The sequence below is a fragment of the Trachymyrmex septentrionalis genome, unplaced genomic scaffold (genome assembly GCF_001594115.1).
Source record: "Trachymyrmex septentrionalis isolate Tsep2-gDNA-1 unplaced genomic scaffold, Tsep1.0 scaffold2, whole genome shotgun sequence".
Lineage (NCBI taxonomy): Eukaryota > Metazoa > Arthropoda > Insecta > Hymenoptera > Formicidae > Trachymyrmex > Trachymyrmex septentrionalis.
Window position 1 is genome coordinate 390,859 of NW_017305179.1, and position 20,002 is coordinate 410,860.

At 36.1% G+C, this 20,002-nt stretch overlaps 1 protein-coding gene across 1 annotated transcript; it reads right to left on the bottom strand.

The window, feature by feature from the left end:
- Nucleotides 1-837: 837 nt before the first annotated feature.
- LOC108747347 (high-affinity choline transporter 1) lies at nucleotides 838-13,294 on the bottom strand. The gene is given in 10 exon segments (XM_018484750.1): nucleotides 838-2,775; nucleotides 4,295-4,512; nucleotides 5,809-6,088; nucleotides 7,488-7,792; nucleotides 9,402-9,772; nucleotides 11,306-11,584; nucleotides 13,003-13,087; nucleotides 13,090-13,156; nucleotides 13,158-13,249; nucleotides 13,252-13,294. Coding segments are annotated over 10 exon segments (2,481 nt in total). The 3' UTR covers nucleotides 838-2,034.
- Nucleotides 13,295-20,002: the final 6,708 nt, after the last annotated feature.

Below are 20,002 nucleotides of genomic sequence, written 5' to 3' on the forward strand. Positions count from 1 at the left end.
TTGAAAAATATAATAATATTCATTTGTCAATAAATGTTAAGGAAACTGCCAATATTTTAATATTAAATTGGCTATTTTCAATATTGAATTGACGATAAATATTAATCAGAACGTATTTTTATCGCGCGCTTCTGCCAAATGTGACTATTTGATATTTATTTCACATTCTCTTTCAAAATGCATTTCATATTTGCTTCTGTTAAAAGTTTATATCAATATATAAGATATAGCTTCAAATCAAAGTTTATATTAAATAAAATTCAGATATTCATATTTAGCGAAACGTGAAATAAAAATATGTAGGATACTTCAAACACATCGCGTACATCTTCTTGTCATCTCTCACTTCGCAACTTTCAGATACGTACGTTACTAAGCTTCGAGATCCGGTCAGATGAAATCCTCATGACGTTAAACGATAATTAAAGTTTATTATCCGTAGAGAAGATCAGAGATCACGACTGATTTTAATTTCATGATTCTTTCTCGTACGTCATTCTGTGCACGCACAGAATTAAGAGAAAGTACGCGATACGTCTACGACCCCGCATACAAACTTATATAAACACTTGACCGCTCGATCTAATTAATTTTTAACAAAGAGAAGTCACGCGTCGATCGATCGAACTCCGGTATAAATCCTCGCAATCCTCACGATTTTCTCGAATCAGGCAGATCGTTCATGTTTCGAAACACTCTCAAGCAGTTTTTTGTTAAATTCTAAATATATATATATCTTTTTTATATATATTATTTTCACATATATATATATATATATATATATGTACTTATATTATATTATATTATATATATATATATATATATACCTCTCCAAAAAGAAAACAAGGAAATCACTAGGCCTAATTGGCGGTGCGGGGTAGGGATGTCCGGCCTGAATACGCCCGAAGCTCCGACTTCCGGTTTGGAAACGCTACGCTTTATCCCCTTGCCGCTCGCGCGTACTTTCCAATCACCTTATTCTTCCGCTTTCTGTCCCCCCTTTTTTATCCCCATTTTCTCATTAGTTTATTGCTTTTTCTGAGCAGCGATGGGAATTGGGAACACGAGCGCGAGCGGACGCGGGCAGGTACAGATCGTTAGACGGGCACCAGCAACATGCGGATACACACGCACACACATACACGCACGCACGCACGCACGCACAAATACATACTCATAGGTACGCGAGTACGAAAGAAATTTCGTATCAGACTTACCGCAGGCCACCGCATTGTTGGCTCATCTCGGAGCTCCGTGGACGTACCGGCGGGTAGAAAAAGGAAAAGTGAACTGGAAAACAGGAGACCGTGGGTTTACGTAACCAGCTGGGAAAGTCGGAAAAAAGTCGATTAACACTAGAACGACCCCTCCAAGAGGGACAATTTCTGCCGTTAACAATTCCGACTATCTACGGTATAGGATCATCACGATAATTATCTTCGCAGTTCACGATAATTATCTTCCCTTGGAGACACATTAGATTAGAAGAAGCAATGCTGGCTAAATGTATATTATATGATTACGCGCCTTGTGTCGATAGACTAGATTCAAGATGCAAAACAACGCGCAGGCAAATTAGAGACGTTCTAGTATTAATTCTTGTTCAAGAGTTTCCTTCGGAATGATTTCAGCAATTATTTCATTAATAATTATCTTTGGTAAATAAACTATCTCAATCACGCATCTTATATACAACGATATTAACAACGGAACTGATCGAAATAAGATCTCCGATCCCTCCCTTAGAGACTTAACACTTGGAACGATCTTTTATTACATATGTAAAAAATTGATGCTGTCGAGAGTGTAAGAGGAAACCGTGAAATTGAAATAAACATACCGCTGAAAGAAGCAGCAAGGTCTTCGAAGAGAACCGACTGCAGGGGCAAACTTCCGAACGAAAGACGCAGACGGGAGGGAGCGAGAGAAGAGGATCACACACGAGGGTGGAGCTGGAGGAAGGAAACAAAAGACAGAGAGACCCGCACCGCCGCACTTATTGTTGGTCACAGCATCCGATCACGGAACCAGGAATTAGAACGCGGTGCTGGATTGTGGCTGACGGGACGCGCCGCCGGGCACACGTGGCACCAGGTGTCCACCACCAGGTGTCGAGCCGCCGCCGCCGCCGCCGCCGCCGTCGCAGACGATGCCGTCCATTGTACCTCCGACCATCGTACATCCCGGCTCCATGTCGTAGTCCGGCTCGAGCGCAGGATTCACTCGGCCGTTCGATTCGTCCTTGCTGCCGTAGAGCCTGCCGACGCCCGCAGCTAGGACCGCCATCTGCTCACCCTCGGCCGGGTCCGGGCCCACTCGCTCGACGTCCTCTGGGATGTTCACCACGCATCTGAAGACGTCGTAACCCGGGGCGAGCCGGCCGGTCAGGAAGGCGAGCTGTGTGCCGTACGACACTCCCACCAGGGTTATTAGCGACATCAGCATCGCCATTGTCCTGAATGGGAACATTTGCGTCGATGTCTCCTCGTCGTAGCCCGGGTAACGTATTAGCGGGGGCAACCCCATCATCGGTTCGCCGCCGCTGATGCGCACCAGGAAGGCGATTATGTACGCTGATAGGCTGCCGTAGGTGTTGCAGTAGTCCTTGAAGTGCACCACCATCAGCAGCTGCGGGAACAGAATCACGTAGACCAGATCCGAGCACATGGACCAGAGCCCGTAGATCGACGGTATCGTGAGGGCCATCACGGTGCTCAGTATGCCAACCACGCCGATTCCCGCTCGCATCACCCAGATGATCTCCATCTCTGACGCCTGCACAGGGGGTGTAAAAATCGCGCCCCCACGTGAGTCAATATCGAGGAGAATAAAAGAAATTGGGAAGAACATTACGTGAAGTTCTAAGGAAATACGCATGTTCTGATCACAGGATCGTGCAAAGTAGAGCTCTAGATGTACCAAAATAGTGCAAAGGTCCGTTACGTTTGCTTTTCATCTCACCATACCGAAATTCCTAATGCTAAGCCATCGTTATTTTTGCACTAGGCTCCAAAAACTTTTTGAACGGCCCTGTTCTATCATTTGTCAAACTCGCAAAAATAGTTATAGTTAACAGCGGCGCAGATATGATGAATCGACACGCGAGTATAATCAAAAGTTGACGTAATTAAGATAGTGCACAGCAATAATGCAATACCTTCACTGCGTAATACGTGTACATGTAGAAATAGTATTGATTAAAAATTACTTAGAAATTCTTAATTGGAAAACATAAAAATACTTAAACGATAAAAATAATCGTAATCTATGAGAGAGAGAGAGAGAGAGTAAAATAAAGTTAGATAGAAAGAATTAAATTATTATCTTTGTATTAACCTAAAGTAATTATATATATTTATTATTAAGTAATTATTATCTTTGTATTAATCTTCTAGAGGCGACATCGTCTTGTCATAAACAAACTTTTTTATTGCCTTTGCTTAAAAATAACTAGCAAGTGAAGAATCTATCTATCGATATTTACGTTATCGATATACATATATCGGTAAGCGTATAACCTTTCCGATGAGTAAAAGTAGGTACTATACTCCAATGTTCAACGCTTCAATTTCCATATCTTCAGTTTTTATTTTCTTAAGTATAACTAATTTATAGCGATCCCGAATTTATTCTGAATTTAATTTTTAAGTAAATCAAAGAGAAATAAACCTATTTTTTCAATTTTATTGCTTAAATATTTCAAAGTGGATGAATTTAAATTATTTACAATTCTTAAGAAGCTTCGATTAAACATTAAATTATTAATATCCTTTTGAGATGCTTTTAGCATCAAAAATTATCAAATTATTTAATACATGATATATCACTCTAGTTCTACTCATGATTGCGTTTCAAGAAAGGATTTGGTTTCCACGGTTTGCAGAATTGGATATGTATATAAATTCACTCTGAAATATTTGAACACTAAGATCCGCTTTGATCGATGATAAATTCATTTCCCTTAATTGATTTATTCTCGTCGATCTAATACGAATTGTAATTGTTTAAAGTGAACGCTGCACATAATTACAACACTCGCCCTCAGAGGGTTAATCGCAAGTTAACAAAGGTGAAATAAGATCGACGTAATTACGAATTTATTTTCGTCGTGCTGTTCATGACGAACTTTCGCGAAGAACTTTACGAGAAGCTTGTTATCAAGTTTTGCTTTATACGCATTAAAGATATGCATCGACACGAGCGGCATGTTGTGTCAAGTAGTGGTTTCGCCACATGCATGAATGCAGGATGAATAAAGCTGAAATTTCACACGAGATGCAACTGAGAAACTCACCCGCTGACGGAAGATCAATTTATAAACGTTTCTAGCAAACATCGAACTAGCAGAGAGGATGCTGCTGTCCGCAGAAGACATCACCGCCGCCGATACCGCTCCCAGCCCGAAAAAGGAAACGAAGTCTGGTGTCAGATGTTGCAAGACCAACGGTAAAATCATGCTGGTTTCCGTCTCCGTGAAAGGATAAGGACCAGTGTACTCCGTCTCGTTCCAAGCTGCGACATAATTATTATACGATTAATAACGTAGCTTCTTTTAAACATTACATTTGTTTGCGTTGGTCAATTAAATTTTCATCACTGTTCCCCTCATTTATCTTAATATCCATATCATGATTATATGTATATCGTCTGTCAAATTTAATCTCATTTGTCTTTGCCACCAACCTACATGATTGCGAGATGTTTCTAATGCATACTAATTCAGAATACCATATTGTATTCTGTAGCTGCCCTATATATATATATATATATGACTAATAGTCAGAATGATATATAGTTTCTAAAGGGCAAAGGAGAACTCTCTTGTCTTTGTCTGTTGCTTCGATTTGTATCACCGCTTGTTTCATCTATCTACCGTCTTTGTTTGACGTCACGCCCGCGTAATTCAAAGTTCTGTACTTTCTTCCTCTCTCTCTATCTCCCTTGCCAGCCGTGTGCATGGGAGATCCTTCCGCAACATACCGGCACAGGGTACCGAATTAGTTCCGGGGACGTAGCTGCGCTACAACGGGCGAGTCGCCGCGTTCACCCTCGCCCTCGCCCTCGCAAAAGCAACACATGGCGGGGTCCCACGCTATTGTGCACGCACGCGAGTACAACCCGAGACCAACCCCTCGGCCGTCCGCGCCCTTCGCGTTCGCCAACCGCTTGTAAATACCAGCAGTTCTCTCTTTGTCGCGCCACCAAATGTCAAGTAGCCTCCGAATGCGAGGAGAAGCGTGGGACTACGGGCAACCCGGCTTCTAATTCGATCCTCTCGAACGAGAAGCGGGAGGTTTGCGAAGGGGGATCATGTTACTACCCTCGAACGAGACGGCGACGATTTCGAGAGAACCAGAAACGCCTCATTTTATTATTAATACATCCAAATTGAGTTCTTTCCCAACGCAAGAAAGAGATCTTAAGACATCTTTCTCCGAGGAAATGAGAGAACGCCGAATTAACATTTTGCACGTTTTATTTTAATAGTCTCGCTTAAATGATGTATTTGAACTTATTCATTATGATATTAATTATGTAAAAGGTAACGCAAAAGATAAGCACTTAATTTAAAAACGCGAATAAATATTTATGATAAAATTTGTATATATATTTTTGAAGGAAATGTATAACGATAATGATAAAAATATTTTTCACGAAATTTTATGGCGTGACGCGGACTAGTAAACCCTCTCTCTATCTCTCCAATCTACAGCTTCAATTAACATATGTATATTGCGAATATATGTATGTTGCATATAATATTAACTGTATAACGTCAATTTAATCAATAATCAAATGCGTACTCACGAGTTGCTTTGGCAATCGCTCCAATCAAAACGGGGGGAATGGCCATCAGGATGCAACCTATAGCGGCGACGTAACTCAATACTTGAGCTCTCCCCGCGGTTTTCGAGGAGAGGACACGTTGGAAGTACACTTGCCAAGGTATACCGCCGAATATCAAAAGTAAACCGTAATCCAAATAATACCAATATTCCTCGGGACTCACTTTGCCGATCCAATCAACGTCCATGGAACTAAGGGATTGTACCTTTGGATTGGACCAAGCGAACGGGATACACATCCACTATTGACAACAAATAATTTTCGTCATTTTAATATATAAAATTTTAAAAAATTCGATAAGAGAATATTTGTCAATAATAAAATAAATAGTTAATAATAATAATATTTATTTAGTGATTTTCTAAAAATTACTCTAGATTTACTTTTCGCATTTTTCGATTATCTTTAATATTTTGAGAAAAAGATAATTATTTTTACTAAACTGTTGGTGTTTAAAATAATATCTATTTTATAAAAAGAATTTTTATATTAACAGAATTTGAAAATAATTTAGTAAATGTCCAATTCGTTTTAAATGTTCTTTTAGATGATTTTTTTTATAAGACTGGACACACGTAAAGCGGACTTTAATCTCTAATTGATTGATACAAGCTATTCAAATATCTTTTCCAGACACAGGATCTATATCGCTACTCTGATTATTTCTAAAAGGCGTGATTTATCGCGATTAATTACAGTTAATGGACGACAGTTTCACTACAGAGGGACGAGTTTGCATTCGGAACGGTATCTGAAAGGGAAGTTTCGTAGTGCTCGAAATAAAAGCATTGCGAGTGTAATATACTGTAACTCCAGTCAATTAGTAAAGCGTATAGAGGACAGCACAACTAATCTAAACATTTTCGTTCAATAATATAAACTATTTTACGTAATATACATTATATATTTTATGTGTCAATAATTTCTATTAATTGATACAACAAAATGAGATTATGCAATTGAAAATACGATTATAACTCTTAATATTTAAACATTTTTGAGTCGCACGAATTCAACAAGAATATATATCTTCTTAAAAAAAAAAAAACTTTAATTTTAGTCAAATAAATTAATCCACTAAAAGTAGAGTCTATAAAAGATAAGATCTTTGCATTGTAAAGCTTTAAAGTTCATCGTTGTAATGGAAACCTCTTCGTTAGGAGCAGAAGTCCCACTAAAATAATAGCTCGATAACGTTCTTTCGAGAAGTGGGTCACCATCTATACGTCACTGAGTATAAATTTGGTAATACAAACGCTCGCAGTAGCGAAGCCATGATATCGATTACCTCCGAAGCTTATATTGTATCAAAGACTCGTCCGACCGAGCGTTGCACGGGTCAAGTAAACCATGACATTTATTGAAATTTTCTTCTACTAAAGATACGAAAAAACGCGCAAACAAATTTCAACAGTCCATTGTAACGACTTATTTTATTTTTATTTCAAGTTATTTTTTATTATTTTAAATAAATTTCTTTTTAAAATTATTGACTATTGGTTTATTACATTTAGTTGTTCACACACAAATATACGTTCTTAATTGCATTTCCAGTCATTATTATTTGCTTGCACTAAACAAATAATTATAACTAATTGCAAATACTTAATAACGATTCGACAACTCAATCTACCACTTACCAGACCGATGAATATGCAGAAGAGCTGAATGACGTCGGTATAAGCGACGGAGTAGAGACCGCCGAAGAGGGTGTAGAAAACAGCGATGCAGGCGCTCAGGATGACGGAAGTGCCCTGGTCCATGTCGATGATGACCGCCAGCGTGGCGCCAAGTGCTGCGAGGATACCCGCCGCCCAGAAAACCTCGCCGCACAGAGCAGGTAGAAAGAGGAGGCCGCCCATACGCTCTCCGAACGCGTCTTGAAGCGGATCCAACATCGTGACGTACCCCTGCTGTCGCATCTTGTTCGCGAAGAAAATACCACCTACAACAGAAAGTCAAGATCACTAAGAACAACATTTTTCCACATATATCTCATTACGGAAACTGAAATAATTTAATCAAATACTAGAATAATATGTATCTTATATATGGACTGAAAGAGAAATATCAAGTTCAATTCATTGTTGTAGACATTGATAAATGTTTGGATATCATAATAATTAACAATAAAGGAATGGGAACAATATATGTATATTTTCACAGAATTTGAACACCAGAAATTAAGTAAATACAAGTCTTTGATTAAGACATTTGAAAAACTTATCGACAGAATGCTAAAAATTTGATTTCTGTTATCAAAATCCAAGAAGCTTAAGCTTGAAAAAGTAAAAAATTTGAGGAAAAATATTAATTTTAAATATATATGATAACATATATGATAATAAATTTAAAACAATGCATGCAAACTGTATTTATATTTTATTCTTTATTTTACGAAATTACTATAAATGGAAATAGAAATGGCGTATGCTGAAACTTTTGAGTGGTAGAAATCTAAAAATAATTTTGTTGGATCAACAAAACAACACACAACAACAAGAAAAATAATTATGTAGGAAACTCAAGCATGATGAGCAATGTTATAAAAAGTTTTGACATTTTAGCAACTAGTTCAAGAATTCTACAAAATTATTTTGATATGACACCAAAAAGTTATTTTCAGATCTGTATCTAGCGAAATTTTTTAATTCTTCAGTCAAATCGCTCTTTTCGTGTAAAGATCCGGATTTTGAAAAAATAACAATCTTACATTTTTTCTTACTTTTTATTACTAGATGATCATTCATAGACGTGAAAGCGAAGCTTTCAATGGAGTTATAGTCGCATTTATTCTTTGTCGAGGTCGTTTGACTGCGCGCGAGACATTGGTGGAAAAGTTATCGCCTTTATATGCGATAGCGAACACTCTGTCGACTGTCTGTCTGTTATATTACAAGAATTCTATTGTCGGCCGCCGTAACTTCTTCAGTTGGGCATATAAGTATTCCAACATCGTGTAAAGAAAGACACGCCATTGATCAACAATCTTTCGATTGTTCTATCGTCGATCTTTGCGATTGCGATAAACTTTCATCGTCCACCCGGCTGATTAAGGCGAACTTACACAATATTGTGGAAAGTTTTCAATATCTTCATAGCGCAATCTTGAGCTTGTGTCATTATTGCTCCTTGTTAGATTTTGACGCGCGACAAGTAACTCACGCACACTAAATTGCTATTATAAAATCTATTTGCCCTAGAAGTCGTAATTTTACAAGTTGTTTAAATTGCACAAAGTCACTAAGCAATAGAGCAAGAACGAACAACATCACAAAAAGGCAATAGTAAAGCCTGATTCATCAATTTTACGTGAAACTTTTAAGATTCTTTTAGATGAAGATGAATGGAAGTAAAGTTTACCGTATAGAGATTTTTATTTGCGTTCCGTATCTTTGGGGAAATTTTTCACGGAAACACAGAAAGACTGAAAAATAAGTAAACTCGTACTTTTTTACATTTCAAAATACTATCGGAATAACTACACTTCGCGTCACGAAGAAATGAAAAATTAACGCAGTCACGAGAATAAGAAATAAAACAATTGGACTCACCGAAAACGAGGCTGAGAGCATATCCAAAGGGTGCCTGGCACCAGACCAGACCCCTGGTGTAGATTGCCTCGGCGGTGCCGTTGATGTAACCACCACCGACCCAGGTCGCCGTCATCGTGAATATCCCGACGAAGAGCCCGATTGAGCGGCCGGCTAGCATGACCTCCTCCTCGGAGTCGTTGCCGGCTTCCTTTTTCCTGGCCGCCCATATTCCCACGCCCAAGATCAGCAGGTAAAAGAGAACGATGGAAACTACCCCGGCGATGTTGATCATTTTCGGGGAATAGGGGTCCACCGGCGTGAGCTCGAGCTGACGGAGACGTAGGTCCGAGAAGTTCGGCGGGTGATCCGCTTTGGGATTGTCCGGATATCTAAATTCAATTTTTTTTTGAACATGTTTTTTTCCTTCAGAAACCTTTATGTGAAAGCGGAATTTAAAAGCATTTCAAAAAGTTGAAATGTCGGCAATCGCGATACTTAATTTAATAGTAAAAAATATATATATGTATATTATTACAAATTACAATTACAAATTTTTCTAATACGTTACATTTTCGGAAAAATATTATGCTTATATATTTGAAAAAGTTATAAGTTTAAAAAACTATACAAACGAAAAAAAAATAAAAATTATAAGTTTCTATCTAGAAGCTGTTTCAATCAATGGAATAAATTTTATTCGTTCACCATCTTATTCCGTGTATAATCTGAATTAAATTTTACAATTTTATTTATGAGAATTTGACTTTTTAAATTCTTTTTTGTTATAACGCGATACATTTTTAAGTGCCAAGCTCTGTTAATTGCTTTTTTTTTTTTAAGTAAAAAAGGTAAATATACGAATTCTCTTCCTTTATTCGCCGCGGCCGACGACGTTAATGAATGCAAAAACTTGTCAGCGTAGGTTTTACAAAGAGCTTATCAATTTTGCGTAGAGTGTATTAAAATCTTCCACTTGATTAACACCGTGACCGTCACACTTGTGTCCAACAAGTGCAGCTAAGCGCAAATATTATGTTTCTACCCCCCCAAGGGGTATTTAAATCGTTCAACCGAGTTCACCCTCTAATCCTGTTAGGCGCGGTCTACCCGAGGCGCCGCCGCTCAATTCGGCTTCAAAAAGGATGTAGCTTCGATTAACGCACTTTTACTCGGCGTAAAATAGAACAAAAAAGGATATTAAAAAAACGGTTTCGCCGAAATATCTAAAGTTAGATACAGATTAGAAAATAATTTTATTGGACCATCAAAATAATTATATAGAATGTTCAAGCTTGAATTAAAACTTCTTGCAGCATGATTCATCACCCTTGAGTTTCCTTTATAATAATTTTGATAATGATTTAATGATAATGCAACAAAATTATTTTCAAATGTGTTGAAATTTTTAAACGCTTCAATAGAATCGTTTTCTTTCCGTGGGTGACTCTTTCCTTACGAAAGGAAAGAATAAGATTGCAATTTATACAATGAAGCACAAAAATGCAGCTTCAAAAGACAGTTTTTCGAAGCGAGATCAAAAGAAATAAAAGCATATGTTATTGGTAAATAATAAAAATTCACCTTGCAAATAATAACAAAGTATCAAAGAATACGTTTCAACATCAAAGGGAAAAGTAAGGAAGAGGCATAAAGGAATGTGTGCATCTTGTACATCAAAATCATAAAAAGCACGCGATTGCTAAGAGTTTCTCTTATTCTTTGTTCTTATTCAAACAAAAATAAGGGGAGAGAATGAAAATGTTATTAAAATTACCAATGAAATTATCAAAATTTCCAGTCAACAAAATAATAGTTCGGTGTGTCCCGCGAAAAAGAGGAGCGAAGTCTAAATATCAGGGATGGAGGTGTACCTTTGAAATCCCCGCGAGGTACAATCACGCAACAGCGGGGGGCAGCCTCACACGGGCACCGGCGGCATTTCTTGAAGACGATGCTTCCAGACGACCGACGACGACGCTTGGTTGGGATTTGGGGGGCAGCAGTCACCCCACCGGAGCGAGGTCTTCTGGGAGGGGCTATTCCTTGTCCTAAACGCGAGGCCGCCCATGGGCGCTGATGGCCATCGATTTTCACCCAACTCACTGAGCCCGCTGCTTCCCTGCCTGCCTAGTTTCTTCGTTTCCCTCCCCCCTCGCCTATTTCCTGCGCCCACGGGACCGATCGCGGGGATCAGCACGGTCCTTTACCTGTAGAAGAACAAGAACTGTTATGTTTAGAGATATTAGACGCCAAAGAATGTACGGAAGTGTTATCGAGGAGAGTATTTCAGTCAGAAGATGTCATCTGGTATTTTAATTATATTTAAGAGCAAGTTTGTAGCAAGGTCATGTTAACGTACAATTGACCAAACTCCATGGTGGTTAACTCCATAAGTTAAAGTTTTTAATCATCTGTGAAACTTGGGCTCTTATAAAGTTATTGTTCATTAATAAACAACGTAAACGATGAGAAAGTATTGACTTTTCTGATAAACATATATTCTTGTCAGCTCAACTTTTTTGTGTTTAAATAGGAAAAATGTCTTTTTTTTTAGCCTCCAGCCATCAATAATTTCTTCAATATGCAAAGAAAATTTACAAAATTGTGTACACTTTTTTACAACGTTATTTTCAATCAATCTTTTAGGTAATTTTAATCTTAGATATAATTCAAATCAACTTTGAGTCGATAATATTTAAATTATATTTTTCAATCTAAACTAATAAGTTTTTGTCATTTGAAAATATAGATTTTTCATGCATTTTAAATTTAATATTTCTATCTATTCCTAAAAGTTCTAATTTAAAAAATGAATAAACAATCAAATAAGTTAATCAGCGTTTTGACATTTAATCAATCCTCGAACATTCACAACTTGTAAAAAATTTAACTTGTAAAAAATTTATCATTCTGATCAACGTCAAGATTGCTATAAGAGAAAGCTTTTATTATAAGATACAGATTCCACAAATAAAATTATCACATATAGTTCTATAAGTGCTGCTCTATTCACACGCGCTGTTTTATATCTAAGTACGAATGCATACGTACAAACTTTGACTGGCCATGGATCTCTATGAATTATTTTTGCGCGATTGTACTCTAAAGCTGGCTGCTAATAATTCAATGCCGATTATAGTAGTTTGATATCATTTAACCGTATAGAGAAAAACGAATTTGTTTTACGTATTTTATTTTGTAACATTTTTCTATGTGAAATAAAATACAAAAATGATAGAGAAAAGAGACCTTCTGTCACCTGCAATTTCATCAGAGACCAAACCCTACTTCTTAGAATAAAAATTCAAAATGTGTTTCAAAGATCACTATTTTTTTTGTTTTGTCTTTAAATCGCTTATGTTACTACAGCCAAATGGTTACTTACGGACACTTTCCTCACGTTCCCACTGAACAGATCTCCCGATCCCGAAGGAACCCAAAGCGGCTGCGACTACCTCATTGTGGAACCGGCGTTCAGCGTAAGCAATCGATGACCGTGAGGTACCAATGGCCGAACCGAAAGAAAACCGGCAACGCAAAGACAAGGTACAGAATCGACTTCACGTAACGGGGAGCGCAACTACCGGTCTCGAAAGGGGTGAGCGAGATGAAGACGAACCGGAGATCGAACGGATCGTCGTTTTCGTAATCGTGGCCGTGATCGTCGCTGCCGCTGTCGTCGTCGTCGTCGTCGTCGTCGTCGGAACGACGTTGCCGTCGTCGTCCCGTACAGTCGCGGGGGCCACCTCGTACTGAGACGGTCGGCCGTCTGCCGCTCTCGCGAGGACCGACGACGACGGAGGGAGGGCATTCGGTATAATATTGATTCGACCCCCGTGACGTCACGGCGGCGCGGCGCGCGGCGTCGCGCGGGGGGGGGGTGGGCAGCGCTCCGTGTCGCGCCGCACCATCCCCCGAAAACCACGCCGTGTCCTGCCGCCTGCACCGCCGTACGTCCCTCGCTATCGCGTACCCCCTTCGCACACCCCCATTCCTCCACGAACCCGACGCCCCCGCCGGGGGGCGAAGCGGGGGGCGTGGACAACCGGCTTTGGCTGGCTGCCGCTGAGTCTGCGCCCCCGACTGCGTCGCGACGGAGATCGCGTCCCCCTGGCTCTCTCCGCCGCTCTCCTCTCACCCCCCTTTTGCACGGAGAGAGCGGAAATTCGGGGGAGAGGGGGAGGAGGACGGATGGAAACCCGGAAGATGGACGAACTGAGGCCTCTCAGGAGATGAAGAACCGGTACTAATATGACTTCGTGCATTATTTCCTGGTGGATGTCGCGTGCATTGGCCGATTCGTTTCCTCGCCTAGAAAAAATAGATGTATCGATTAACGATTTTCTTTCACGACACATGGAATGCCGTGACGTTCGACATCTTTTCAACTACAAATCGTCAAAAAAGAAGATAAAAATTATCGTTAGAATTATTCGATATTAGAAATTGTAAAAATCACATTTAGATCACGTTACCCTCGAACAGCAAAAATTTGTTCAGAAATTCGAATAAGTTTCAACTTAATGAAATTAAGATATAAATGTCAAACACTTTCTATACTTCAGAGTTATAATATTAGAAGTAACATTAGTCTATTTCTGCATCAAGCACGAGTAACTTGATTAGCCTTTAATGGTTAAGTTATTAGCGTTTGCTTTTATTAGAAGTTTAATAATGTCTTGCCATTGAAAACCAAAAGTCGTAGGATATATGATCTATTATAAAGCAAATATGATCCTTTTTTATAAATAATATATAAAATATTCTCTATAACGATATTTATACACTGAAAAAAATATATCTTAATTTCAAATAAAAATTTCTTTGCTCGTATTCAAAAATGATTTTCTTTGAAAATAAAATATTGTACGACATCTTATTGTCACAGAAATTGTCATTGATCCAAAAAAATTTTTTTGAATACGAGCAAAGAAATATTTCTTTGAAATTAAAATTTTTTTTCAGTGTATGCAAAAGTATTAAACATTAAATATTAATTTCTTTTTTTTTTTTAAATTATATAAAGATTTCCCTTAAGGAAAAAGACAAGTTAATTCTTTAATACAATGATGTCTTTTATCGATTGCGACTCCTACGTGCCAATACAACACCGAGATCTCATTTTAAAACTCGACGAAAAATCAGCTCCAACTTTTTATCACCTCTGAATTATCAGCTATAAATTTTAGGACTGACATTTACAGTAACATTTTGGAGATGTGAGTGGGCAGAAGTTAGCGGGGGCGGCAAATAGGGATAGGTGACGAAAGTGAGGGCGAGGATGGAGAACATCGATAGAAAGAAAGGCGCACGACCTGGTGAATCGATTACCCCGAAAAACATATATTCACCTCTCGACGATTGCCACGTTTAATTACGTGGGCAAGGGCTGACGTTTTTTCATGAAGCGATCGACTATTATTTTAAGAAATTAAAAAACTACAAAAGCGTATCATTGTAGGAGGGATGAAGATCAGATTCTGAATGAAATGAAATATTCAAGGGATGTCGTCAGGTGTGTCGAATTATGAAATAATGCACGAGTGGAACCGCACGTTATACGTCGGTACTTAATTACTTCTTTATAGCAAAGACGTTCCTTGGGAAGCGAATTTAATGACAAAATAATGCAAATTTGTGAGCATATAAATTTGCTTACGTCACACGAATGGTAGTCGGCTAATTAAAGCTACGAATAAAAAATTATTTATAACTCCGCATATTTAATTTTCCCTTATTAAATATAATATGTTATGATAAAATATTAGAAGCATCTAATTGTTATAATGAAGTACTGTAGACACAATACATCATTAAATAGACTTTTAATATATACAATATAGAATATACTTTTTATAGTCATCTTTTTTTAGTTTATTATGGTTTATTATAGCAATTAATCCTTTAAATAAAATATTTTTATTCTTATTGTGCTTTATTATATCATTTCCCTATTTTTATGTTGTAATATAATAATTGTGCAGTTCAGTAAACAGCAATAAGTATAGCATCTCGCGTAAATCTTAATAGTCGCGTGAATTACAAATTTAGAGACGTACTCTTCGAGAATAATTTATAAAATTTCAAATTTGTACTGATACCGTACAACGTGAGTGCCAAGAATAACACGGCGTTAAAAATGCTGACGTCAAAACTGCGGAGAAGCAAGGAAAACCTATTAATGGCTGAGTAACGGTCGCGTTTGTTATACATAGGTCAATATAGAGCGCAGAGAAATATGGTTGATCTTCTAGACTGAGATAACGCAACAAAATGCAAATAATTGCAAGAATAATTTAGATCATAATGCTGAACGGACAGATTGTAACGGTAGATTTCCCTTCCTGTAATTCTTCTCTTTCTCTCTTTCTCTCTTTCTCTCTCCCGAATTTTGCATGATCAATATCGTTTGACCCATTCCTGTCAAATTGAAAATTGCATTTGCTATTCTCCTATCACTTCATACCACATTCTATATATATTTTAAGCATCTGAATATAGATTTCTTGTTTCAATTCTAAATTTTGTAACATAAACAAAATACTTTTTTTCTTAAGAAAAAAATAATATTTGCAATAAATATTAACAGAATATAAATATATAAAATTATTGCACTTAATTATTCCACCGTAGTGAGTATTACGAAACAATTACAATTTTTTTAAGGCATTTTGTATCTTGCACACAATGTGACATCTCTTTAGTTATTACAATATATTATTTAATTTATATATAATCATATATTTTTATATATATTATATATAGTTTGTATATATATTATATATAGTTTTATATATAATCATATAATTATATAAAAAATTGACATATTTTATGTATAATTACATATAAAATGTGCCCATTTATTAGCAATGCTTAGAATATCTTAAAATACTTATAAAAATTTCGATAGAATCGAGATATCTTCTACAATATGCACACTGGATGCTCAATCCTATCAACAATCTTACCAAGGTAGTTCGCAGTGTCACACTCGCTAGTATTCGTTCTAAAACAAGAAGCTATTGAATGTAACAAAATAAAAATTAAGATCATTCTTTCACATTAAGCCCGGTCTTTTTTTAGTTAAATTTCTTGTATGCATCATTCAACTTTATTTTTATTTCTCCAAAACGTGAAGAGAAAAAAAGATGAAGGATGAACCGTGCAAAAGTTCAGGAAAGTTCTGAAAAGATTTCTGATTCCACATAAATATTAAAATAGGGAAGAAAAAGAAAGATCCGACGATAATAACGGAAATCGGCAATTTCCGTCATTATCGTCGGATCTTTCATTTTAATTTTTATAAAGATTAAAGATTTTTCACGAATCGTGGAATAAATTTCTACTAATTCTTATCAAGTCGCTCTGGCTTGAGATGAACTGCTTTGGTGCTATCGTGAGCGTGACGCGATATCGTGGAACGATCGTTACGCATGCTAGTAAAGGTGGTGATTCGGCGAATTAAAAACGACAACCAGTTGAGTGAGTTCAGGCGACCCCGACAGCCTACTTGTCACGAAGTCAAGCACTGACATCCGCGGAGAACCGGTGAATTGAAATTTACCCGGCCACGTGTCAGGTGAAGCACCCGGGACAATAATATGCACGTGCGTCGGCACGGCTCGTAACTGGATATGACGAAACAAGAGGGTTCCATTGGGTTATCATAGGGTGATACGAGGCCACGACTCCTAAAGAGTCTACACGTGACGCACTTATAGATCACAAACGTTGTGTCATGTTTCAGAGTAACGATTCCTCCTTTTGGTCTAATATGTACATACCTGTCGTTTAATTACACAAAGCGGCAGAATAACTCTTAATTTATTACTAAAATAATAAAATCCAATTTTTACCCTTCCTTACTTTTCCGCGTTTATTGATAAATTTTCTATTATTTTGTAATTTTCTGTTTCTATTTCATGAGAAATCTTAATGACACCTCTTATTACAAAAAAATTTGTTAGCAGCTGCCGATAGTTGCTTTATTGTGTGATGCGCATGTCCTAAATAAGGTACATTCTGTTTCATACATAATGCGCATATTGTAGAAAGCCCAGGAGATTGATATTGCATTGGAATTTGATCAATCAAAAATTTACTAAAATTAACATTAATTTCCTTTCTTTTGATTAAACTCAGTCGAGTCTCAGAACTCCACTTCGACCAACTACGATTAACTTTAATCGACGGTTAATCCGTGGAATCTGTCGTTGACAAATACGATTGGTCAATTCCAATGGACTAATCGTCAATTGAAATTAATCGGAGTTGATCGAAGTGGTCCTCAATCTGCATTTTGAAACGCGGTGAAATTACAAAAATAATCAAATTGGGCGTTAACCTGTGAAATTATAAATAAAAATTACAATAAAATATTTGTGCATTTTGTGATTTTTACTTTAATCTCGTTTCAAGATATAACAGAGCTTCTTTATTCTTGAAAAGAAACATTACATATACTATAGCACTTCCCCAGTTTTTCGTATACGTTCCTTTGCAAAAATAATAAGTTATAGATTAGCAAGTTGTCGTTCCGTCTGCAATTTGACAGCTTTGTTAGAGTGTAGAGTTAACTTGGATCTACAACAAATTTTTAAGCCATAAGAAATGGACGAATCATAATTATTCTTCTCACACTCGGCTGTAACTGATCAGTTTCTTACGGCTTAAGACTTAAAACACCTATTGTAGATCCGGACTTATAGAATATAAAAATTTATCATTCTGTCGCATATTTTGTTTTCGCGCCATTTTTTTTTACCCCGATGGCGGGGATCAGTGCCAATCAAAGGAAGAAGAAGAAGAAGAAGAAAGATCTTCGACGAAATACTCTTCTAAATCTAAAAGTATGATCCAATCAACGCGAGAAAACTTCCAACTTATAAATTAAACATTCTGTGGAACGCAGCCGTTGATTATCATCATTCCTTCTACTTAACTCCTGTATCGAATCTGACACAACAGAGGAATTGTGAGATGTGCTTTTGTAAAAAGTGAAGTACGACCATACAGGGAAAGTCCCAAGGTGAGTGCTCTGTCAACGTGAATCATCCGGATATTCTTCCCCTAATCCTACATCCCACCTCTATTCGAAATATTCGAATTGTCTAATCAAAAAATGCTTCAAAGCATTTGTAGCTTCACATTAATTGTATTTTTAGTTTTGTTTTTTAAAGTTATAATAATAAAAATGTTTTATCTTCTTAAAACATCAAAGACAATGTAGAAATTCTCAAGAAAGAATCTCGAAAGAATAGACAGTTTATGTTAAATTCAGTTTTAATAAGAATGTTTTGTTGTCTTTCAAAAATGTCAAAGTAGCAAAATAAAGCAAAATAAATTTTCAATAAAAGATCTCAATTTGTTGAGTTTATTGAAATAAATTAATTTTGTATTTTATTTAACTTATTTGCACTTATTTGTATAATTATAAGAAAATGAGAATAATGTGCTAAGAATATATCTTTCATTATTAATAGGTATACTCGTATTTCTAATGAAGAACAAAAAATAGTATAGATATAATAGATATTTTAGATAATCAAGAATCGTTTTTCCAGATTTTTTTATAATTTACTCAGATATATGCACGTTTTATTAATATTTTAAATTATGTATATATGATATAATTTTTAATAAAAGTTTATTATGTATTATGAATTAATCTATTTTTAGGAAACCATATCTCCCATCTTAAAACTGGTGCTTAAATTAATATGATTAGATATTGCGATGAAAATTATATATATAACATATAAAGCATATCTTTTTATATTAAAAAGGGAAAACTGCAAATATAAATTCAGAGCAACAATTAATGCACAATTAAAATTGTAACCAATTAATTAATTAGAAATAGAAATATGAATCATTTAGATATATTCGCGCATCAGTTATCGTGCTTTACTTCTGTTTTCCATTTTTCCCTATTAATATCATAAGTCGTATATAACTTATTGCATTTTTTTATATTAATCGTTTTACAATTGTAATAAATTTTACTGAATAACTTCACGTAGTAAAATGTATATAATAGTATTGCCGCAATATATCGAAGACGCTTTGCATTCTAATTACGATTGATCTTTTATATCGAAAATCTATTTCATATCTCTCAATACATATCTTGAATTATACATAAGTTGGTTTACTGTATCGTTATTTTTTAATATATGCGTTGAACAAAATAAAATTAATTAATAAAGAATAAGTAAAAGAAAAGGAATAGAAAGAGAAATATATAAATATTTTAAAAATGATAAATCATAAGATATGCAGAGTACTCTACGATTTTTATATAATCTTAGTGTCTAAATATTTTCAAATTAAAAGAACATTCTAAGTAAAATATATTGTTTTGATAATTTAATGACAAAGACATCAATTATTTTTTACAGGTTTAATCTTTAGAGACATACATATTTTTTTCTTTTAAAAGAACACATAGGTTCTTAGGATCCATTAAAGATATTTTATTACTATTTAGTTTTATTTTCTTCAAGAATTGCTTAAGTTCAATTATATATTCTTAATCCATGTTATAAGACTGTTTAAAATACATTAAATAAATATTGAGAGAATTTATTGCTCTTAAATAATTCGAAACTTGTTTTGTC